The sequence below is a fragment of the Chanodichthys erythropterus genome, chromosome 6 (assembly GCF_024489055.1).
Source record: "Chanodichthys erythropterus isolate Z2021 chromosome 6, ASM2448905v1, whole genome shotgun sequence".
NCBI classification, from domain to species: Eukaryota; Metazoa; Chordata; class Actinopteri; order Cypriniformes; family Xenocyprididae; genus Chanodichthys; species Chanodichthys erythropterus.
In genome coordinates this window covers 18,123,720-18,147,500 of record NC_090226.1, presented here as the reverse complement: position 1 = coordinate 18,147,500, position 23,781 = coordinate 18,123,720, and the positions used below count along the sequence as shown (strand labels likewise).

At 36.8% G+C, this 23,781-nt stretch overlaps 1 protein-coding gene across 2 annotated transcripts in view; it reads right to left on the bottom strand.

Annotated features, from left to right (window-relative positions):
- suclg2 (succinate-CoA ligase GDP-forming subunit beta) overlaps positions 1 to 23,781 on the bottom strand; it is a 160,260-nt gene that overhangs the window by 93,601 nt on the left and 42,878 nt on the right. For both annotated transcript variants that reach the window (XM_067388335.1, XM_067388336.1), the window contains exon 3: positions 1,453 to 1,552. In XM_067388335.1, coding sequence (XP_067244436.1) covers positions 1,453 to 1,552 — 100 coding nt within the window. The remainder of the gene's footprint in view (positions 1 to 1,452; positions 1,553 to 23,781) is intronic.

Here is a 23,781-nt window from a genome sequence, read left to right as displayed (position 1 = left end):
ACATACATATATACATACATACACAAGCTAATTAAATCTGTCATGAAAGTTTTTATTAGAGCCACAGTTTAAATGTTTATATTTCAACAAAAAAAGTGAAGTTAATTAATTATATAATTAAAAAATGTATATAAATTATAAATATTATATACAACTGAGTTTTTACTTGAATGTTGATTATTATTATTATTTTTTTTTTTAAATTTATTACTTATTTTCGGTTTCAGTTTCCAGGCTAAATGGAAACTTTAATATCAGTTTCAGTGTTTCAGTGCATCACTAATAAATATTACTCTGTTTTCTAAGAATATTTCTCACTCTTTGGGGTGGGGTGGGGGGTATTATGGCTCTCACACAAACAAAGATTTGCTTACAGTTGATTCAACCTTACAATTGGACATCATATACTGTACAAAATAATCACTTTTTTGTATATTTGAACTTTTTTGAGAATATTAATTCTAGAATTCTATTAATTTATACATCAAAACACATTTTTATATTGTGATTGTGTCTTTAACTACACATCATTTGAACAACCAGTCAGTAACAGACTGATGTAAGCTTCTCAAACCTAAAATATACATCATAGCAACAAATCCTGATTAATTTTGAATCAGAAATGACTTGCGGTTCAGTGAGGGAGTCAGTTTTGAACTCATGAACGAGCCTGAATTTTCTGTGAATCTTTTTGACTCGTAGGTCTAATTTTTCTCAGATCAGACACTGCAGCTCACGCTGTGTTCATTGTTGCGTGCAGTAATCTAGCAAGATGATATTGGATGAAATTGCATGTGGACGCAAGTCTTCCAGACTATTTTAAATGTCAAATCTGTCACAACATTTCCTGATGCCGTTGTCCTGTCTCTCTCCTGACAATTTCCTGTCATCTTTTTAGTGTACTACAAATAACAATAGTACAGAACAAAAAAAAAAAAAAAAAAGTTTCAGTTGTTTAAGAAACAAACTCGGGATGATTTCTCAGGGACGCAGAAAGCACTGTGCTCATTTGCTAGATAAAACAGATCAGGCTGAATTCCAGAGTGTTTTCTCTGGACGATTCTCTTCATCCCAAATGCCGAAGTACACTATGTGACAGTGATACACGACACAGGCATCCAGTCATAAATCAGTCCCTACTTGAGGAAAACTCATGGTTTTCTGGAAAAGTTTTAAGAGATTGCCATATTTCACATGTCTCCTTCATTCTCAAGGGTTTTTTTCACAACATTTTTATAGTTTCTATCACACTTATAATTTGTTCACCTGAGAAATCCATCACTCTACTTTACAACTGAGTTTTTAAGGACATCACAAATGCTGAGGGCAGTGAGATATTCTGCTCTATTTTCTTGGTGAGAAATACAGGATGTCAAGCAATGACATGAGTTTTAAGAGGAATGAACGACAGGTCTATTCTTTCACAGAAAATGGGTCTGGGCAGGTACTCACTCTTTTGTTAAATGCACCCCTCCTTTCAGGCCGCTGTCGAACACTCCTTTGCCTCTTCCTCCCGCTAAAATCTGAGCTTTCAGGACAATCTCCTTCGCTTCTAAAGTATCAAAAGGAATAAAAAAAATAAAAAAAAGAGTTAGAGCTCCAAGATGCCAAGAAAAAGGTGCTTCAAACACACTGTGGTGCTACAGTTAACGCAGGTTCGAATCCCGCCTGCAACAATCCCATTTCATCTTTATGTTTTATAGTATCTACTATCATACCACAACACATAACCTCAGCAAACATATAAATAAACAAGCAAGCAAATAAGAAATGAGACCGGAAGGGGTGTTTTCAGTTGTAATTTGATTTTAAATATTACGCAGATCTCCACAGGCATGTTTTGATGCGTCTTCCAGAGCGGTTAGCAATTTTGTCATTATTTCTTTCTTCACGGTAACATCACTGAGATGGAAGCACAAGGCTGAGGAAATAATAGCTTGTCATGAGACACTATGTTGAAACATTTGATCAATATTGTGGTATATGAATCATTTTATCCAATTTTGTGAAAAGGACCATATACTGTTGAGCGACAGCAGAGTGACTGAGATTAAAAGAACAGAGATTTTTTTTTATTACTCTTCTAGGTTGAGTGATTTATACATTGTGTTCTCTAAGATCCACATTTTCTAAAGGAAAACTGAAATCATGTCATATACCACATCAGATCTGCAATATTTATGAATTAAAATAAAAACAAAGAAATGAATAAATAAATTAATATTTAAATAATTATTAAATTATTTGATAAATTGCAAAAAATATTTTTCAAAGTTAATGGGTATGTTTCATTTACATTCTACTTCAGTTTTTCTACTTCAAAATTTCACATTTAAAGGAACACTCCACTTTTTTTGAAAATAGGCTCATTTTCCAACTCCCCTAGAGTTAAAAAGTTGAGTTTTACCGTTTTCGAATCCATTCAGCCGATCTCCGGTTCTGGTGGTACCACTTTTAGCATAGCTTAGCATAGTTCATTGAATCTGATTAGACCGTTAACATCGCGCTTAAAAATGACCAAAGAGTTTTGATATTTTTCCTATTTAAAACTTGACTCTTCTGTAGTTAAATCGTGTACTAAGACCGACGGAAAATAAAAAGTTGTGATTTTCTAGGCTGATATGGCTAGGAACTATACTCTCATTCCGGCGTAATAATCAAGGAACTTTGCTGCCGTTCCATGGCTGCAGCAGGCGCAATGATATTACGCAGCGTCTCTCACAAACGTCTCCATGGTTGCAAGGCACATTCCCTGTGCAAGCAGGGGCTCACGGGCGCTGCGTAATATCATTGCACTGCTGCAGCCATGGAACGGCAGCAAAGTTCCTTGATTATTACGCCTGAATGAGAGTATAGTTCTTTTCATTTTCCGTCGGTCTTAGTACACGATTTAACTACAGAAGAGTCAAGTTTTAAATAGGAAAAATATCAAAACTCTTTGGTCATTTTTAAGCGCGATGCTAACGGTCTAATCAGATTCAATGAACTATGCTAAGCTATGCTAAAAGTGGTACCGCCAGAACCAGAGATCGGCTTAATGGATTCGAAAACGGTAAAACTCAACTGTTTAACTCTAGGGGAGTTCGAAAATTAGCCTATTTTCAAAAAAAGTGGAGTGTTCCTTTAATTTAATATTACTTACATTTTGCAATTTCTGAGTGAATTGTTTTCTACACCAACTACTTTTCAGTGTAGTAATTAAACATTAATATATGACACCAATAAATAAACAACAAACAAAGGAAGCAAACAAACAAACAAATGTGTACTGTATGTTCTGGAATAAATTATCAGGTAACACTTTACAATAAGACCAAAATAGGAATTTTCACCATAAAATGTCATCTGAACAAGTAAGTATCACATCTACCACTTTTGATCTGACCAACTTAGAAAAAAAAGCATTACAATAAATTGCACTGCCAATGGTGATTAAATCTAATGATTGCTTAGCTCGGATCATGTCTAGCTGTGCAAATTATTATTGTTGTTATACTTTGTTCTCAAATTGTTAAAGGTGCCCTAGAACCAGTTTTTACAAGATGTAATATAAGTCTAAGGTGTCCCCTGAATGTGTCTGTGAAGTTTCAGCTCAAAATACCCCATAGATTGTTTTTAATTAATTTTTTTAACTGCCTATTTTGGGGCATCATTAACTGTGCACCGATTCAGGCTGCGGCCCCTTTAAATGCTGACGCTCCCTGCCCCCTGAGCTCTCTACTATAATACAGTGCATTTACAAAATTCACACAGCTAATATAACCCTCAAATGGATCTCGCATCATGCATGCATCAAGTCATGTGAGTATAGTATTTATTTGGATGTTTACATTTGATTCTGAATGAATTTGAGGCTGTGCTCAATGGCTAACGGCTAATGCTACACTGTTGGAGAGATTTATAAAGAATGAAGTTGTGTTTATTATACATTATACAGACTGCAAGTGTTTAAAAATGAAAATAGAGACGGCTCTCTTGTCTCCGTGAATACAGTAATAAACGATGGTAACTTTAACCACATTTAACAGTACATTAGCAACATGCTAACGAAACATTTAGAAAGACAATTCACAAATATCACAAAAAATATCATGATATCATGGATCATGTCAGTTATTATTGCCCCATCTGCCATTTTTCGCTATTGTCTTTGCTTGCTTACCTAGTCTGATGATTCAGCTGCACATCCAGACGTTAAAACTGGCTGCCCTTGTGTACTGCCTTGAACATGGGCTGGCATATGCAAATATTGGGGGCGTACATAATGATCCCGACTGTTACGTAACAGTCGGTGTTATGTTGAGATTCGCCTGTGAAACTCAATGTACGTCATTTCCATGTACTGAACTCTTGTTATTCAACTATGCCAATATAAATTAAATTTTTGATTCTAGGGCACCTTTAATGTTAAAAACATCAGCATTGTGTGACTGTATTTAGTGTGTATTAGAGTGTGTGTATCAGCCACTCTGCAAGCATTTTGCTTTTGACTACGGGTGAATCTCCAGTTGTCACTGATGATTGTCATTTGGATCTTTCTAGATTACAATCCGCCATCAAAATGATAAGTTTAATTATTGCAGCTGCTGTGAGGAAAAGGCTATAAATGCTACTAGCAGCATCCTCACATGCCATATAGCCTACTAGCTGGAACTCCTTCATGTAAACAGACATAACGTAATGACGCAAAGATGAATTTCCCACAGAATAAACATTATAAACATTATAAAACATTATTACAAGCTTATCGTTGTGAATCAAGCTAAGGTAAGGAGATGGTTATGTACTTGCTCAAAAATTGATTTCGGAAATTTTTTACCCAAAAAAAGTAATGTACTGCAGCTTTAAATAAGATTAATGAATGCTGTAGAACTATTGTTCCATCTTAGTTCATGTTAAATAAAGTAGTTAACTAATTTTAATGAAACCTTACTGTAAAGTGTTACCAATTATCAAAATACCTTTTGAGTCTCTTTTTCTAGTGTCACCGGTATAAACTTATAAGCACTCAATTATGCAAGGTTACGATTTAGGGTGAGAAGGAGGTTTAAATCATGTCACTTTCCACAGCATCCAGCTAGACTCTCATCACCTCAGACTCAGAGGTTTGAACCGGAACAATGAATTGGCACACGGAGTAATGATTCACAAAGTCATTAACACCTTCACATGATCATAAAAGACTGTTGTGGCTCAGAAATAAAAATGAGTTTAAAGAAAGATGAACCAATGTGTCTAGCAGGCATCTGGACAACCAACAGAAAAAAAGAAAATGGAAGGGAGAAAAATTTAGAAAAATGGAAGGGAGAAATTTAAATAGCAGAGGAAGAGGAGATGATTGACAGGTGCTGTAAACCAATAGAAGCACCTGCAAGATGAAAAGGGTGGAGCTCTGTTAAAAAGGTTATTATAAATAAACTTTAATTCAGCCCTGAAATGTATCTACAACAGTAGTTCAGTGTAATTAGAAGTAGATTATTTTACCCAATATTTGTGTGGCTATGGATTTTTTTGTGGATATTCATGTATCAAACCATTAACTTAAAATTGGCAGCTCACCACATCTGCACTCAACTCAACATGTCTTATGAAAAAAGAAAAAAAACTTGGTTTGAGCAGAAGACGGGTTTTTATCCAGTATTTTTTTGGTAGAAAAAACAATGTTTGCCATGGAAAGTCACTTTAGATTAGGTGTTTTTAACTACTATGTACTTAAAAAAAGTTACTTTGTACTTATTGTGTACATGTTTTATTGAAGAAAAAAAAAAAGAAAAAAAAAAAAAAAACACTTGCTGCTATTGAGGTGCATGGGATATGGGTAAGTTAGGGGCAGGTTCAGTGGTATTTTTAGGTTTAAAGGTGGGTTAACTTGTAAAGGAAGGGTCGAGAGTGTAATTATAGATGTAATTACAGCTGCAATTACATCTATAATTACACTCTTGACCCTTGAGCTATTTTTAAAATACAAGTACAATGGAAAAAGTACGTATGTACACACTAAGTGCATTGTATCAAATAATTAATATAAATGTTAGTACATAGTAATTAAGACACTTAATATAAAGTAGGACCAACTTCATGTACACTCTTAACAATAAAGGTTATTTATTAGCATCAATGGTTCCATGAAGAACCATCCATGGAATCATTGCATTGCACAAAAGGTTCTTTATAGTGGAAACAGATTCTGTGGATTTTTAAAATGTTCTTCTCACTAATAATATTAATAATAATATTAAAAAAGGTTCTTTTAAGAACTGTTCATTGGAACTAAAAATTGGTTCTTTTATGGCATCACTGTGAAAAACCCTCTTTTTTGAACAGCAGTGTATATATTTTATTTGTAATATTTTTGACAGTTTATTTAAGAAACATTTGAAACAGGGCAGTAAATGATGAAGAGAGCATGGAGGAATTGAATTCAGGTTCAAACCCATAATAGCACCGTCTCAACATGATGGAGCATGTACGCTAAACACAAGGCCATGGCTCTCACATAAGTCATTCTTAAAGAGCCAGGCTGCTCTTCACGGCCCTCAGGGTGTACATTAAGAGTTCTCACACTTTAGGTGCTGATTAAGACTCACTATTGCCACTGTGACTCAACCAAACCTCAACTCAGCCACTGACTGGAGTGCATGCATAATTTATCACTGCCACACAGAGCTGATAGCATTGATCATGTGTGCGACCGAGAGGGATAAGAATGCAGAAGCGGCAAAAACAGAGATACGGAAGATGCTGGATCACTTAATCTAAACTAAGAGAGATATATCAAAACAACTGAGGAGAGGTTGGCGAGGGTGAAGATTTAGCAAAACAACTCTCTTGTCCCGATAAGAGATCTGATAGTGTTAGACAGAAAACTCATGCACATGGGAATGTGATGAGCGTTGCAGAAAGCCAGAGATGTGATTGATATGGAGTGAGTGAAAGAGAAAGAGAGAGAGACATTGAGATGGAACAAAATGAGGGACACAGAGTTGTACATGGACAGCATTTTCAGCTAAATGGAAATTAAAGGTAATTTTTTGCCACTAGAGGTCGCTTATTCAAAACAAAGGCGGAGCTTGATGATGCCTTGATTTCGAGGATTTATGGGAGGTGTTGTCTTCACGTCTAAGAATCCGATGGGACTCGGGCAGAAATCATATCTATGGATGAGCTGATATATTAAAGGTGCCCTAGAACTTTTTTTTAAAAAGATGTAATATAAGTCTAAGGTGTCCCCTGAATGTGTCTGAAGTTTCAGCTCAAAATACCCCATACATTTTTTTAATTCATTTTTTTTTAACTGCCTATTTTGGGGCATCATTATAAAGAGCTGATTCAGGGCTACTGGCCCTTTAATTCTCGTGCTCCACGCCCACAGAGCTCGCGCTTGCCTTGAACAGTGCGTAAACAAAGCTTACACAGCTTATATAACCCTCAAATGGATCTTTACAAAGTATTCGTCATGTATGCGTCGGATTATGTGAGTATTGTATACTGTTATATTGTTTACATTGATTCTGAATGAGTTTGAGGCTATGCTGCATGGCTAACGGCTAATGCTACACTGTTGGAGAGATTTATAAAGAATGAAGTTGTGTTTATGCATTATACAGACTGCAAGTGTTTAAAAATGAAAATAGCGACGGCTCTCGGCTCCTTGCATATAAAGTAAGAAATGATGGTAACTTTAACCACATTTAACAGTACATTAGCAACATGCTAACTAAACATTTAGAAAGACAATTCAGAAATATCACTAAAAATATCATGTAATCATGGATCATGTCAGTTATTATTGCTCCATCTGCTGTTTTTTTGCTATTGTTCTTGCTTGCTTACCTAGTCTGTTGATTCACATGTGCAGATCCAGACGTTACTGGCTGCCCTTGTGTAATGCCTTTCATAATGTTGGGAATATGGGCTGGCATATGCAAATATTGGGGGCGTACACCCCGACTGTTACGTAACAGTCGGTGTTATGTTGAGATTCGCCTGTTCTTCGAGGTCTTTTAAACAAATGAGATTTATATAAGGAGGAGGAAACAATGGAGTTTGAAACTCACTGTATGTCATTTCCATGTACTGAACTCTTGTTATTTGATTATGCCAAGATAAATTAAATTTTTCAGGGGGCACCTTTAAAGATTTATGAAGCAGGGTGTGGCTGAAAGCCGCTGGAGTGATTGCTAATGAGAGACAAGCACGACACACGGCTCGAGAGCAGTGGAGCTTTTATTATGTCGCAGATGACTGCGTCCGCTTCTTCCGGTCATGTGTATGTGGGGTAACGCAGCGCTGTTTATCAAATTAGATACATTTGTATGTTGAAAGTTGTTATAATGCTACTCTGTGCGTTCAGTTGGCGGCTACTATGTGACACTTAAGGCACACTGCAGTAAGCTAGATCGATATTAGGCATGTTAAAACATGGTACTCATGGCAAATCAAGAAAACGAAATTAAAACAAACTGTGGAGATTTTTAACAAAGATTAGTTTTCCGTCAATAATAGTATGCAAAAAGTTGCTCACCTGTCAAAAAAACCCAATATATTAAAGCGTCTTTGGTATTTCCATGGTTTCTACTAAATAAAACCGAAAATCAAGGGTAATGCGGGTATGATGTCATTGATAGGCGATGCACAGACACATTAAAATAGTTTATGTCTCTGGATTTAAACATTCTTGGACACATTTGGGAAAAATGTAAGTACACAAGTCAACATTGTTCAAGTGGTTTTTGGATATTTTAACTTATCGAGCCTTTAAGATGTGTTCACACTTGTAGTTCGGTTATCTTGGTTCTAATGGTCGAGATCAAAAAAGACAATGATACATTTAGTCATGGTTCTCTTAGCATTCACAGTCATTTTTAAGGCAGAACCTAAAGATAAAAAAACACTATGACAACATATATTTTGTGAAAAGAAATTGCTGAACATCCAAAAAAATCCTGTGTGCTGCATGGGCTAAATGTTCTCATAATATGTGTGTACATGTAATGGTATTTTTACCTGCTCATGAAGAGCTTATAAATGTGTAAAAGAGTCAAAACAGCACCAGGAATTCCGCCATTGCACACAAACAAAGATCTGCTGCAAGGATACGGCATTTCCGACACCTACCGAACTGTAATAGGCAATGTAGCTCCTATGACAAGAAAAACCAGGTATGCTTGAGCATTCAATCTTCTGACATCGCATCCTCTTTTTGGTTAGTTTAGATGTCTTTGGTCCATGTTGCATTCATATTTCAGTCAAACCGCACCAGATTTTGTTTGGAAGCAGACTGAGACCACCTTTTTTAGCAGTCTCGGTCTGCTTGTTTGGTGCGCAACAGGGTAGAGCTATCACATCAGAGTTTGTTTTAACTGAAGCAAATCTGCCAAGTGTGAACAGCAGCTCTAAATGAGATGAAAATTAGTTCACTGTATTTTAGGCATGTGTGATTTCATGAACAACTATATAAATATACTGTACATTTGTAGCAGGAAAATGCAGCAATCATAAAAATAAAAAAAAACCTTTGTGGATTTTGGCAATTCAGCTGCTAAGTGGTTAACTAGACCTGTTAACTGTAAGCTCTTTTGGTGGTGAAATGTGAATTACACCAACATGCATTTAAAAAATAAATAAATAAATAAATAAAATGTTGTTTGTGTGAACAGAAAGGTTTATCCAGCCATTTTACATCACTTAATTGGCTTTGTGAAAAGGCTTGAGCTCATTAAAATTGCCCCCATTACAACACAACTTGCTGCTAACACATTTTGTAAGCAAAAAGTACTGTAAAATACACCAAAAATTCTTTATTTTATGGTTTTGATTTTACTTAACTAACCTAACTGCTAAGTTATCAGTATAATTAAAGGTATACTACCATTCAAAAGGTTGAGGTCGATATACGATTTTTTTTTAATGTTTAAGAAGGAAGTCTCTTATGCGCACCAAGGCTGCATTTGTTTTTTTTGGGGGGGGGGATAAAAAAAAACAATAATATTGTGAAATATTATTAAATTTAAAACAACTGTTTTCTACTTTACTATTTATTCTTGTAATGGTAAAGCTGAATTTTCAGAAGCCATTATTCTAGTCTTCAGTATCACATGATTCTTCAGAAATTATTATAATACAGTATTTAAATGCATAATTACACTGTAATACTGACAATAAAAACACCTTAAAATTAAAGTGTAACCGTATTCTTTTCTACTAAAACTTTTGAACAGTACCTGTATTACAATTGTGGATTGTAAGTACAAAAGCAGATACAGCAGTATGTCTGCATGCATATCCATTTATAGAAATATATGTATATCTTCATTAACAAATCAAGTACTGCATGGTATCTAGAATTCCAGAACATTATGTGCCATCCATCACTTCACGTCAATTATCTCTATTTAGCGAGAGCAGGAGTAATGCCCATGCCAAATGGTGCACTTTAACTCACAGCATCCACTTATTTCTCATAGATTAATGATGTGAGCTGCAAATTAAAAAGTGGAGGAAGTACATGGCCCATGGCTTTATGGTTTTAAAATGAGTTTATATATCACACACTTTTTTTTAACCTTTTTTTTTTAATACCAACCTTTTAATGCCTTTCAGTACAACATACTCGTGTTGCCGATTTCATTCACACATCACCAGAGATACACTTCAAATGCCTTCAAGAAAGAAAACTACCTTTCTGATTGTTTAACCTAAAGCTACAAATCAAATTACATCTTAAGATGATAAATGAAGTTAATTCAGACATTTTTCTCTCCAGGAACAGCCTGGAGCTCCAGGTGTAAGACCTACACAGTCTTCTCAAAATCAGCAGACCACAAATGCCTTTTCCTTTCTTTTTTCTTTTCTTTTTTTTCTACATACTGTAGCAGTATTCACGTGGAGGTCATGTCTGCCTACTTTTGCCACATTTGTGTACAATACAATATACATCAGGCGGTTTGTGAACATTGTGTGGGCTGCGTGTCTGAGGCTGAGATGGGCCAAGTTATAGCTAAGACAAAACACACCTTATACTAAAAATTTATTTTTAGGTAGTGTGGGTTGGTATACTCACACTTTGCTGTAAAAATAAGACATTAGAGTTGGCAAAGTGTTCAGTAATGCAGTGCCATTTAAATGAAGACACAGTGGAAGCAATTTTAGCCAGTGTTATTTAAGCATCACTGAAAGACTTTTGTAGTACAGTATCTCACAGAAGTGAGTGCAACCCTCACATTTTTGTAAATATTTTATTATATGTGTGTGACAACACTTTGCTACAATGTAGAAATGACACTTTGCTACAATGTAAAGTAGTGAGTGTACAGCTTGTTTAACAGTGTAAATTTGCTGTCCCTTCAAAATAACTCAACACACAGGCATTAATGTCTAAACCGTTGGCAACAAAAGTGAGTACACCCCTAAGTGAAAATGTCCAAATTGGGCCCAAATTTTTGAGGCTTCCTTCTGGGACGACAGCCATGCAGACCAATTTGATGCAGTGTGCGGCATATGGTCTGAACACTGACAGGTTGACCCCCAACCCCTTCAATCCTCAGAGTTCTTTGCCATGAGGTGCCATGTTGAACTTCCAGTGACCAGTATGAGAGAGTGAGAGCGATAACACCAAATTTAACACACCTACTCCCCATTCACACCTGAGACCTTGTAACACTAACGAGTCACATGACACCGCAGAGAGAAAATGGCTAACTGGGCCCAAATTGGACATTTTCACTTAGGGGTGTACTCACTTTTGTGGCCAGCGGTTTAGACATTAATGGCTGTGTGTTGAGTTATTTTGAGGGGACAACAAATTTCCACTGTTATACTCAGTACCAAAGTGTCATTTCTTCAGTGTTGTCACATGAAAATGAATAAAATATTTACAAAAACGTGAGGGGTTGTACTCACTTCTGTGAGATACTGTATATATAATATATATATATATATATATATATATAATATATTTTTTTTAAATCAATTTATTTAGTTTTATTTCAGTTCATGTGGTTTAATTTCAAATAATGTTTTCAAACTCCAAACTCAAATTTAATTAAAAAATGAATAATATATCATATATTACTAATGTTGGATTTTCATAAGACATCTAATGACATGAAAATCTGTATCCTTGACAGTTAGAATCAAATTTAAGTATGCCAAGTTAACAAAGGTTGACTTCACAAACAAAACGTCCAATATGGTGTTTGTTCAGTACACTGTTTGATTATCTCATTAATTAACTGAACTGAACGCTAAATTAGCATACTCTGTTAATTCAGGGTATAATTTGCATTACTGTCATTTCATAATTTAAAATGCGGGCAAAAATTAAGTATTAAAAATACGCCCATGAGCCAGTTTAAACTAAACAAATAAACTACTGCTTGCTGAAGTAAAACGCTAATATTTTCTTGCCCTACCATACTGTTCGCCCCATCTCATGTAAGAAAAAAACTTACAAGAACAAATATGTTTGTACAGTTCATATGGCATAAGAAGTAATTGCAGTAATACTGACCCCCCTCCCCCTCCAGCCCTGGAAATCCTCATTAATGAGTTTAAAGGAACTTGAAGCTTATGTAGCAATGACAGCAGTCAGTAGTTGAATGCGTTTCTGCTTCTGCTTCACTGTCTCCTATTTCCTGCATCCCTAATGTCTCTCTGGCTGTGGACATGACTGCAGGGTAAGAGACACAGAGGTGTCCTGTTGTTTGATATTCAGAGAGAGCAATGGGGCTGCGGTAATGGGGTGTGGAACGGGATTCAGAGGAAACCATACAGATTCAGACAGCTGAGAGAAAACAGAGGGAAGTCAAGATCCCTCATGTGTGTTTAAGACCATAAAATGGGTCGAGACAAAGAGAAACATACTGTACTAAACAGAAGGACTGAGTACTGTTTACTGAAGATTATGTGCTGCTATAGGGCAAATATTAGAAAATGAAACATCCTATCATATAATAACAGGGTCATAGAATGTACTTCTGTGTTCATTACAGTTACTGCAATTACAGAAAAAGTACTGTAATATTTTTAGTCATGCAACGAAAAACATTATTTGCTCAGGAAAACCATCATCAAAAACATCAGTAGCACTATTCGGCCAGGATTAGTTTTTTGAATGACATCCAAGCTACAATATTTAACATCAAACATTTGTGATTTCACGTAGTAATTTAGTTGGGATTGGGACCTCTGCAGTGTTTTTTTTTTTTTTTTCAATAAGGTGGGAGTCTTTTGTTTGGATGTGGTACATGATTTTTTTTTTTTTTTGTCAGTAATTAATTATATTATGCATATCTGCTACTCCAAGATTGTACCATCCTTAGGGTGTTTTCACACCTATGGATCGTTTGTTTTGTTCCGAAACACAGACTACATTTGTTACAATTTTGCATTTTCTTCTTAGTTCGGTTCACTTTCACACAGGAACATTTCAAAGCATACCAAAATGCATTTATAGAAGACACATGTGAGTACAACTGTCCTCTTATTGGTCAGAGTTCTCTCAGCATCATCCATAAATAATGATTGACAAGTTCGCTCCATGAGCTTATTGTGTCTGTATTTGTAAATGTCGAGATTCATGCAAACACTATATGAATGTAGCCATCATTCCCGCTGTTAAATTATATACTGCATTCATATTAATGCTGTGGCAAATACAAACGCATGCGCTCTCTCTGAATGTCATTGTCTAGTAGGCTGTGTCAGTGTGTTGAGACCATATATGAATGTTATAATGAAACAGAGCAGGAAAAAGTCTTTGTCAAAATTCTCGCACAGAGAAGTGCAATTACACAACATTTAAGATGAAGAGGCGCTCGTTGGTTTTCAACTAAGGTAAACAATGTGCTCACTCATAGAATCAGACACTACTGCTATTTATATAACACATTTCCCACTATGAATTGTGATATAATTTGGTTCATTGGTCCGTTAAAGGTACAATATGTAAAATTTTTGCAGTAAAATATCCAAAAACCACTAGGCTAGTGTTATATATTTTGTCCAGCTGATTACAAACAGTATCTCTAATGTTTTCAACTACTTGTAAATCATGAGAAAATTCCCATTCTAAACAGTGACACGGGGCAGTGCAGTCGCCTGTCAATGACTTCAGTTACCTTTGTTACCGCCTTTACTGACGTAGAAACCACATGACAACAGTGCCGTGGACAAATGCGGAAGTAGTGTCTAGCGTCCAGCAAACCACTAGCTTGCTTCAAGCAGTTCCTTATTTACTTCTTGCACATTTTATGGTGGATTGTGTTACTTATTTATAGAACATAATTACTGTTTACCATCTGCCGCTGGTTCTGTCGACAAGGACAGCTCCCGTAAACTCATGACCGGAAAAGCGGAAGCAGCGCCGGCGACTGTGTCATAATAAAAGTCCCGCTGCTCGTGAGGCGTGTGTTGATCAATCGTTCCAGCTCCTCGGTCAGATCCCGCAACACTCGGTCTTGCTCTGCTTCATACTACAGTAACGTTAATAATCGCATCCATGAACATGAGTTCTTCCAGACTCCAATCCCTATTCTTTTGCACCGTCCGTTGAGATGGAGACCACTTGTCCCAAGTTTTCCGCTCTAAAACGTGGCGTCATCAAACTACGCCTTTGTTTTGAATAGGGTTCTAGCGACCTCTAGCGGAAAAAAATACCACAAATTGTACCTTTAACTGGGTCGGATTGCTTTCACATCTAAAGCGAACCGCTCCAGAGTTCATTTGAAAGCGCACCGAGACCACCTCTTCAAGAAGGTCTCGGTACGTTTGTTTGGTCCACTTTTGGTGCGCATCTGAGTTCGATTGCTGCTTTCACACCTGCCCAAACGAACCGCACCAAAGGGGAAAACAAACTTTAGTACGATTCAACCGAACTAAATGAGGCAGGTGTGAAAGCACCCTTAGATTGTTTCTTTCTAAATATGGGATGGATGGATGGATGGATGGATTCAAACACTGCCATTTTTGCTTTGTGGCAGGGCGCATTATCCTGCTGAAAGAGGACACAGCCATCAAGGAATACCGTTTCCATGAAAGGGTGTACATGGTCTGCAACAATGCTTAGGTAGGTGGTAAGTGTCAAAGTAACATCCACATGGATGGCCTGACACAAGGTTTCCCAGCAGAATATTGGCCAAAGCATCACACTGCCTCTGCCGGCTTGCTTTCTTCTCATAGTGCATTCTGGTGTCATGTGTTCCCCAGGTAAGCATCCGGCCATCGACGTGATGTAAAAGAAAACGTGATTCATCAGACCAGGCCACCTTCTTCCATTGCTCCGTGGTCCAGTTCCGATGCTCACGTGCCTACTGTTGGCAGTGGACAGAGGTCAGCATAGGCACCCTGACTGGTCTGCAGCTATGCAGCCCCATACGCAACAAACTGTGATAAATTTATATATCATATATCGTCTGTTGGATCACACCGCATGGGCCAGCCTTCGCTCACCACATGCATCAATGAGCCTTGGTATAAATAACAATCAGTAGCCAGTCCGACCAGACAAACAACTAAAAAACTTAAAGTAACATTTATACCCTTACATATAAACACTTTTATTCTGAGTCCTAAATCCAACTAATTTGTTGTTGGATGACAAACAGACCACAGCTCAGACTCGAGTGCTTGACCTTTGTGAGCCGTCGTGCCGTAGTGTTTTCCACCTCTAGACATCAGCGTCTGCACAGGAACAAGTCAGAGCGGAACAATGATCCGGCTCTAACTCCTGTCTAATGATGCCCGTCTGCTTGGAAACAGAGCAGAGGTTGATAAGAGAGGGCCACTTCTTCTGTCTTCATCTGTGTTATTTCAACTTCAGCTGTCACCACATCACTGACAGTCTTAGTTCTTGTTAAATTCATCCACCTGCTCTTCATCACAATCCTTCATAATGATCTCCCACCTCCATTAGAGTGTCACCATGTGCGGCAAAGTAAAGAACCCGTCGGAGTTTCGCCACATACCCTCTGAACCAGCTAGAGAAGGTGTCAATTAGGTTACCTCGAGTCTTTTGATTGTATTCAAACTACATTTCACAAGATCATAATACAGAAAGTGCAAAACACAACAAACACTGTATGCTAATGTACATCTTTTGTTGTTACATGTACAGCTCATGTACAGTAAGTGGATACTTAATGCAGTTTTCTAAAGTAAACTGAATATACAAAGAGTGTGCATACTGCATATTATATACTGTATGCAAACTAAACGTACTGTTATAAGACCCAACATTCTTCTTATCTGTGCTCTTGTGTTCTGTAAGAAATCAAATGTTCTTTTAAAATATAGCACATTAAGGATTAATGTCCTGAAGGAAATAGTTCTAGGAAGGTAGCAAAAGACTAATGTTAAAGTTTTAGGTAAGGATTTAGGCTTTGGTTCTGTTTTCATAAAAGCATGATGACTGTGCGAAAATTAACAACAGCACCATCTTTGCAGGGTAAAGGCTAAGCAATTAAATAAATGAGAAAAATATAAAAAAATCATTTAACAGTCCCATATTCTATCAAAATGACAACGAGAGATTAAGTTTAAGCAATTTTAAAATTAAATATAGAAAACTCTAGAAAGTTCATAAAAACAAAAAAGTTAAAAAAGGCTGAATATAATTACAAAAAAAAAAAAAAGCTTTAAATAATTTGATACTTTAAAAAAAATCTGTATTTTAAGTAGCTCATTTCCTATTTAAACAGGACATTTGGGCAGGACATATTGAAGGCCTCCCTTATTTCCTTTCCTTTTTTAAATAAATAGGCAATAGGCTTTAGGAACATCACAGCTATCTTGCTATCTATACTTGCTAGTTGCTGCAGGACTTTCTCATTCTACACTCTAAAAGGTAATTTAAGGGACCTGTTACCACAACTTAAAGGTGCCCTAGAATTAAAAAATGAATTTATCTTGGCATAGTTAAATAACAAGAGTTCAGTACATGGAAATGACATACAGTGAGTCTTAAACACCGTTGTTTCCTCCTCCTTATATAACAGTAACCGTCAGGATCATTAATATGTACGCCCCCAATATTTGCATATGCCAGCTTATGTTCAAGGCATTACACAAGGGCAGGACGTCTGGATGTGCACAGCTGAATCATCAGACTAGGTAAGCAAGCAAGAACAATAGCGAAAAATGGCATGACATGATATCATGATATTTTTAGTGTCTTTCTAAATGTTTCGTTAGCATGTTGCTAATGTACTGTTAAATGTGGTTAAAGTTACCATTGTTTCTTACTGTATTCACGGAGACAAGACTGTCATTATTTTCATTTTTTAAACACTTGCAGTCTGTATAATTCATAAACACAACTTCATTCTTTATAAATCTCTCCAACAGTGTGTAATGTTAGCTTTAGCCACAGAGCACTATCAAACTCATTCAGAATCAAATGTAAACATCCAAATAAATACCATACTTGCGCGATTAGACATGCTGCATGATGAACACTTTGTAAAGATCCATTTTGAGGGTTATATTAGCTGTGTGAACTTTGTTTATGCACTGTTTAAGGCAAGCGTGAGCTCCGTGGGCGGGGAACATGAGCATTTAAAGGGGCCGCAGCCTAAATCGGCTCATATTTAATCATGCCCCAAAATAGGCAGTTAAAAAAAAAATCAATTAAAAAAAAAAAAAAATCTATGGGGTATTTTGAGCTTTACAGACACGTTCAGGGGACACCTTAGACTTATATTACATCTTTTAAAAAGACGTTCTACGGCACCTTTAAACAATTGCATGGTTACAAGTTCTAATTTATTGTTTTAATTAATTGTAATTGTAAAATTCTAATTTATTGTTTTAATTAACCCTCTGGGGGGTCTGAGGATTTTTAGAGCCCTGGAGAAGTTTTGACACGCCCTGACATTTGTGCATTTTTTTGTCATTTATAAACATATTAATGACATAAATGTCACTACACTGTATTCAGCACAAACTTGGCTACCATAATATGTGAGCAACATGTTTGTACATGTTTGTATTTGAGAGAATATCATTTCTGTGTGGTTATTGAAAAAGTATTTTAAGTCGATTTTGCTGCTATGTGAAGAAAATCCAGCAAAACGCGCCGGCGCATTTCCCGACACCTGAGTTGCAAACTTTATTTTGTTGAGTTCTGTTGACATAATAATTTTGATCATTACATCAAATGAATATTGTCTGTAATTAAACTCAAATTGCTGCATTAATTGCCTTAATTGTAGTAATGTAATGAAATTGTCTTGATAACTTCAGAAATTAGGCAGTGGATTTCTAGTTCGCAGCATGCTTTGCATAGGACTGGATAAGGAGAACAGATGTTGGAATTAAGTGTTATTTTATGTGTTTTTTAGGGAAGACCTGTTAATGTTTAATGCTGCTATGTTTGACATTTAAAAGAGTTTCTGTAATGTCTGCAATGTTATGTAATGTGGTTGGTTGTGGGTCTCCCTAAGTAGAAATCGTGTTCCGGGAGAGGAGAAATGGGAACGCGGGGGCACCGCGACTTTGCGACCAACCGCAAAGGTCACTTTCACTTTCGTGACCTGTGCACGCTTCTGCTCAGAGGTGTCATAACTCAAACAATTAATGCAAACTGATGCATTATTTTGTTTTTGTTGTTTAGAGTGTAGACAGCATTTGACTGGCCAAACATCTGTGTAGTGCAGGATGAGTCATCAATTTTGGTATATTTTTTTTTTTCTACTAAAGTTAACATTTGGACTCAAAGCCACAATTTTTTTTTTTTTTTTTAATGAAGAATATCAATACAGTGCTGCCTTGCAATCACTATAATAAATAGTTCAAAATAATCTGGATGAACAGTAATTTAAAAAGCATGTGACTAAAATTTTTTAAGAGATTCTTCTTAAATAGCACAAAAATAATTACTCTGAATTAAAAGACCTTTTACAAAACACAATCACATGCATTGGCCCACAAATTGAGAGAGCACAGACCCGCGAATCTGCTTTCATAAATATCTCCGTCTCACAGAGCCTCTGAAAAAAAAAAAATCTATATTTAGCGTTCCAGACTCCATCTGTAAGCATTTTTCATACATTTTCATCATCTTCTCTCTTCCTATAGCCATCTTGTCCTCCATTCTCCGCCTGTCCGCGGCAACATCTGGCAACGAGAACATTCTGCTGCTGCAGGAAACGGCAAATCTGTTCACAGTGCCCTTGAGCGTGGCACATTAACCTTACCTCAAATCTCACCCACCCACATCAGACACCGTAAATGGAAACACACCAGTTGTACGGCGTGCAAATAAAGGCATATTAAAGCTCGTATGTGTGCTTTTCGGTGAGAAAGAGAGGTAAAATGAAATGAAAATTGTACGTGACTCGGTTTTGCATGGTGAAAAAGAATGCAAAAGAATGGTTGTTTTCTCAGGATTCTAGATAGGTAATGATGGTAAGAACATTCCACACACCATCCATCTTTTCTGTATCACAGCATTGTGTGCTGAAATCCTGTCAGTCCTGATGCATTCTGGGAAATTATGCAGTGGTATAGCTTCATAGAATGATACCGCTGACTAGTCAAAATGTCAGAGACTTCACTGAAGCTCATATTCACTATAACTTTAGCTGACTGACATGTTATTTCCAAAGTAGTTACCTACAAAGCGTAGGTGATTTTTCATGTCTAGATGATCAAATGGAGGTCTAATTAGTTGTTAGTACACTACATAAACACCAAGCAAACTAATTTAAGCACTGAAACTGATTACAATATCTTCAATGTGCCTTCCCTCAAATGTAATGTTTTGAGTTAATTCTACAGATGATCAACTGTCCATTTCACAAGCACTAACAAGATACAGATTGGATATACTCGGTTTGCTTGCATGGTAAACATCAATTTTGCGAGGGATTAATCCAAGAGAGATTGTGCTGGCTCCCAAAAAGCATATTTCAAGCTCACCAGAGGAGGCTGAAGTAATTAAGTGAGTGAAGTTTCCTCAGGGAAGCTGAGAGGCTTTCATTACCCTTTCTGATTCATTGTCCCAACCCAATATCAAACAGAATAGAGAGGAAGAGAACGCCACCTTCCTTCTGAGGCAGGCAGGCTGTGATTGAGCTGGAGCGAGTGTGTAAATCTGGGTGCGGTATCTGACCTCTGGCTGGCTCGCTGCTTTATTCCACTCTCTGGAACACTCCACAAGCTGTCAACATCCATGTCCACGTCAATCAACAACGCTGCCTTGTTCTCGATCTCCCTTCAGTTGCCTGTGAAGAGCAGGGCTACTGCTCAGATTTAACTGCTTCACATAGCAGGATATGTTGACGATGATTACGCAATCTAAGCAAAATGAGATAATTCTTTTTTACAGAAGCGCTATAGTAGACACTAAGGGTAATTGGGAATGCTGGGGTCACGAAGGCCGACTAATCAACTAGTCATCCAAAAACTGATTATACTGTAGATGATTTTTTTCCTCGTTTTGTTTTTAGATATTTTAGGTGGCAGTGCTTTAATTAGCATGCTAATTAAAATATTTAATTACTGTGCAAACTAAATGCTAAAGCACAGGATGCTAATTAAAACACAGCTGCAAGAATGAAAAAAAAAAAAAAAAATCAACTAGCTGGTTGCTGGATAACTGGCCAAGTGGTCTTCAAACATTCTGATGCCAAGAAATCCTAAAATTAAACAAAGGCAGCTAAATATCTTTTTTTTTTTTTTTTACTTATACTGTGTGTAAAAGCATGATTTAATTCTAAATTCAGTGTAAAATAATTTACTTTTGTATACTGTTATAGAACAAAGCCAATAACAAGTTATTAAAATATTTAATATATCTCGAAAATTTGTAATGTTAGATGTACAAACTTATCAAATTATGTGTATTATAGGGCTGACCGATATATCGCATACGATTGTCACGCACATTTTGTCAGTAAAGCCGGTTCCCTGATTACCGCTAAATCGCCATCACCTGCTTTCAAATGGAGCGGCATTTAATAGACAGAGCCGTAGATCACTGACAAGCTACGCAATATAGCGTTCATTATCGAAGGCGATTCATCTGCGATATGAACGCGATATTGCATAGCTTGTCAGTGATCTACAGTTCTGTCTATTAAATGGCACACCATTTGAAAGCAGGTGATGGCGATTTAGCGGTAATCAGGGAACCGGCTTTACTGACGAAATGTGCGTGACAATCGCATGCGATATATCGGTCAGCCCTAGTGTATTTGTATAGCACTTTTCACAATACATATATCCTTCCAAACCAGTTTGACAGTCCTAAAATATTTTTAAAATATATTTTCTACCTCTCAAATTTCCCACTGTGGCCCTACTCATTTTAAAGGGGTGGTTATGTGGTTTTTTTCTAGGCTTGATTGTGTTTTTATACAGTTTAACATGTCTTAATGCTTCATTTTTTTGAAAACGCTGTATTTTTCATATATTTTACCTTTATTCTACACCTCTGTTTCCACTGTCATATGAACGGCTCGTTTGACTTCCTGCTTCTATGAAGCCACTCCCTCCAAAATATGTAATGTACTCAGATTGGTCAGCAGGTTGGTAACTGGCCCAGTTTATCGTGATTCGCCGAAGCGTCCAGAAACGCCACGCCCCTTACCATCCATTATTACGCGCTTAGACGGAATGTAAATAATAGCGCCTATATTGCTGTATCAAATTGAGCCGAATCAGACCCAAATGAAGAGGGTCAGGCAGAACCTCTCCAATCGCGGCTTTTAAAGGACGTTTATGAATGGTATTTCATTTAGTATTTGTGTCAAAGTGTTTAGATGTTGTCACTGCTGTTTGTTAGCTTTCAATATACAGTTTTATCCTGATTAAAGCTTTACTGTAGCCGTATACATGACTGAGTAGTCGCATTTTTGTAAAGGTAGCGTTTAATTTATAGCATGAACAACAGTTTGTCTATGAACATAGAAGTTTGTTGGTGTTTGTTGCACTAGAACTTAGCTAACTGGCTAGCAGAAACGAGTTGCTCTTTGTATACGTCCTTGATGCATTAAAAATAGCAACAGAACTATAACATTACGTTTAAAAGACATGTAATTTACAAACAATAAAACGTACTTACAGTTTGAAGCCAATAAACAGCAGCTTCTGCTTTTAAAGTGGGAACTGCTTCATCTTTCAGTAAAAGCCTTTGTGTAAATCCAGCATTGAACTCGTGTAGATTCTGGAAGCTGTCTTCAGCGCCGCATCCAGTGTAGAAAATATCACAGATAATAATGGGTTCTATATCTTTTGACGCGTCGCGTTGCGCAGCTCGCGTTCGGTGTACACAACTCTTCCGCTTCCATTATGCCATGCCACAAGGCCTCACCCACTTTGTTGCGTGTTCCCAGGGGCAGTGTTTATGCTAATAGCAAGGGTTTATGATGTCACCAACCCGGGAAGAAGCTTGTTGTAGTCCAAACCAGGCGTTTTTGTAGGCAATAAACTGCCATAACTTTAAAAGACAATATCTCCCTTTGCATTGAACTTTCAGTGCTGTAACTTTGCAGATACTGTTTATGCTCAAGCAGCAACATTACACACTTACTAAAGTTAAAAAAGTGAAATCGCATGTAACCACCCCTTTAAAAAGCCCTAGACTACCTAATCATCATGTCATTCAGCTTTCTAACATGTTTTACAATAACTCTTTTGTGTTACACAGAGAAAAAAAAAAAAATCATACAAGTATGAATTCATTTAACTGTGTTTTGCCAGAAAAAGATGTCATTATACTACACTTTTTACACTACACGTGTGTGAAATTTCCGCTCAAAATACCCCACAGATCATTTATTATAGCTTGTCAAATTTGCCCCTATTTGGGTGTGAGCAAAAACACAACGTTTTTGTGTGTGTCTCTTTAAATGTAAATGAGCTGCTGCTGCTCCTGGCCGCTTTTCAAAAGAGAGTGGAGCTTTAACAGCTCACGCTTCAGTTTCTCAACAACAACAAAGCTGGAGAATCTCACGCAGCCAAAATGATGATTGTCACTAACGGTGTTCAGCCTTAGATTGTTCAAACCGGAGTCGGACACTGATGGAGAGACTCAGAAAGAAGTTACAACTTTTAGAATGCATCTGGATATTTCTGAATAGTTATTGGATCAATTTATGTAGTTGCTGTGGAGTTGATTCAACTCAGCGACTAGCATGTGCCGTCATGTTAATCTTTTGTGCAAATCCAGCATTTAATTGACCCTCGTTTGTGAAGCAGTCCGGCGTAAAATGACAGCATGGCAACAACACTCTAATACAACAACTATTCCTCTTCTCTAAAGCAACCCAACATGGCCTCACCCCCTTTGATGTGTGTTCCCGGGGGCGGGGTTTATGTACATTTTGGGGTTTGTGATGTCACCAACCCAGGAAGAAGCTCATTGTAGTCCCTACCAGCCATTTGTTGTAGTCTTTAAAAATCGATTTCTGTAAAATATAATATCTCCCTTAGCATTGTACTTTGAGCATCGTAACTTTGCAGATACTGTTTATGCTCAAACAGCAACATTACACACTAACTAAAGTTAAAAAAGTGAAAACAATGAAGGACCCCTTTAATTCCTCTCTTCACAGCAATTAATATTTTGATAACTTTTCATTATTTCTACTATTATTACTGTATCTCACGCCTCATGCCTTAGTTGTAAAATAAACTATGTTTATTGGCAGTTTTGTGTAGCGTTTTGTCTCTTGCCACCATCACAGCATATAATGATCACAATCTCAATGTTACCTCTTCTAACCCTAGACCAAAATTAGGAAGTTGTAACAACATGATTTAAACCTCGTATAGCATACA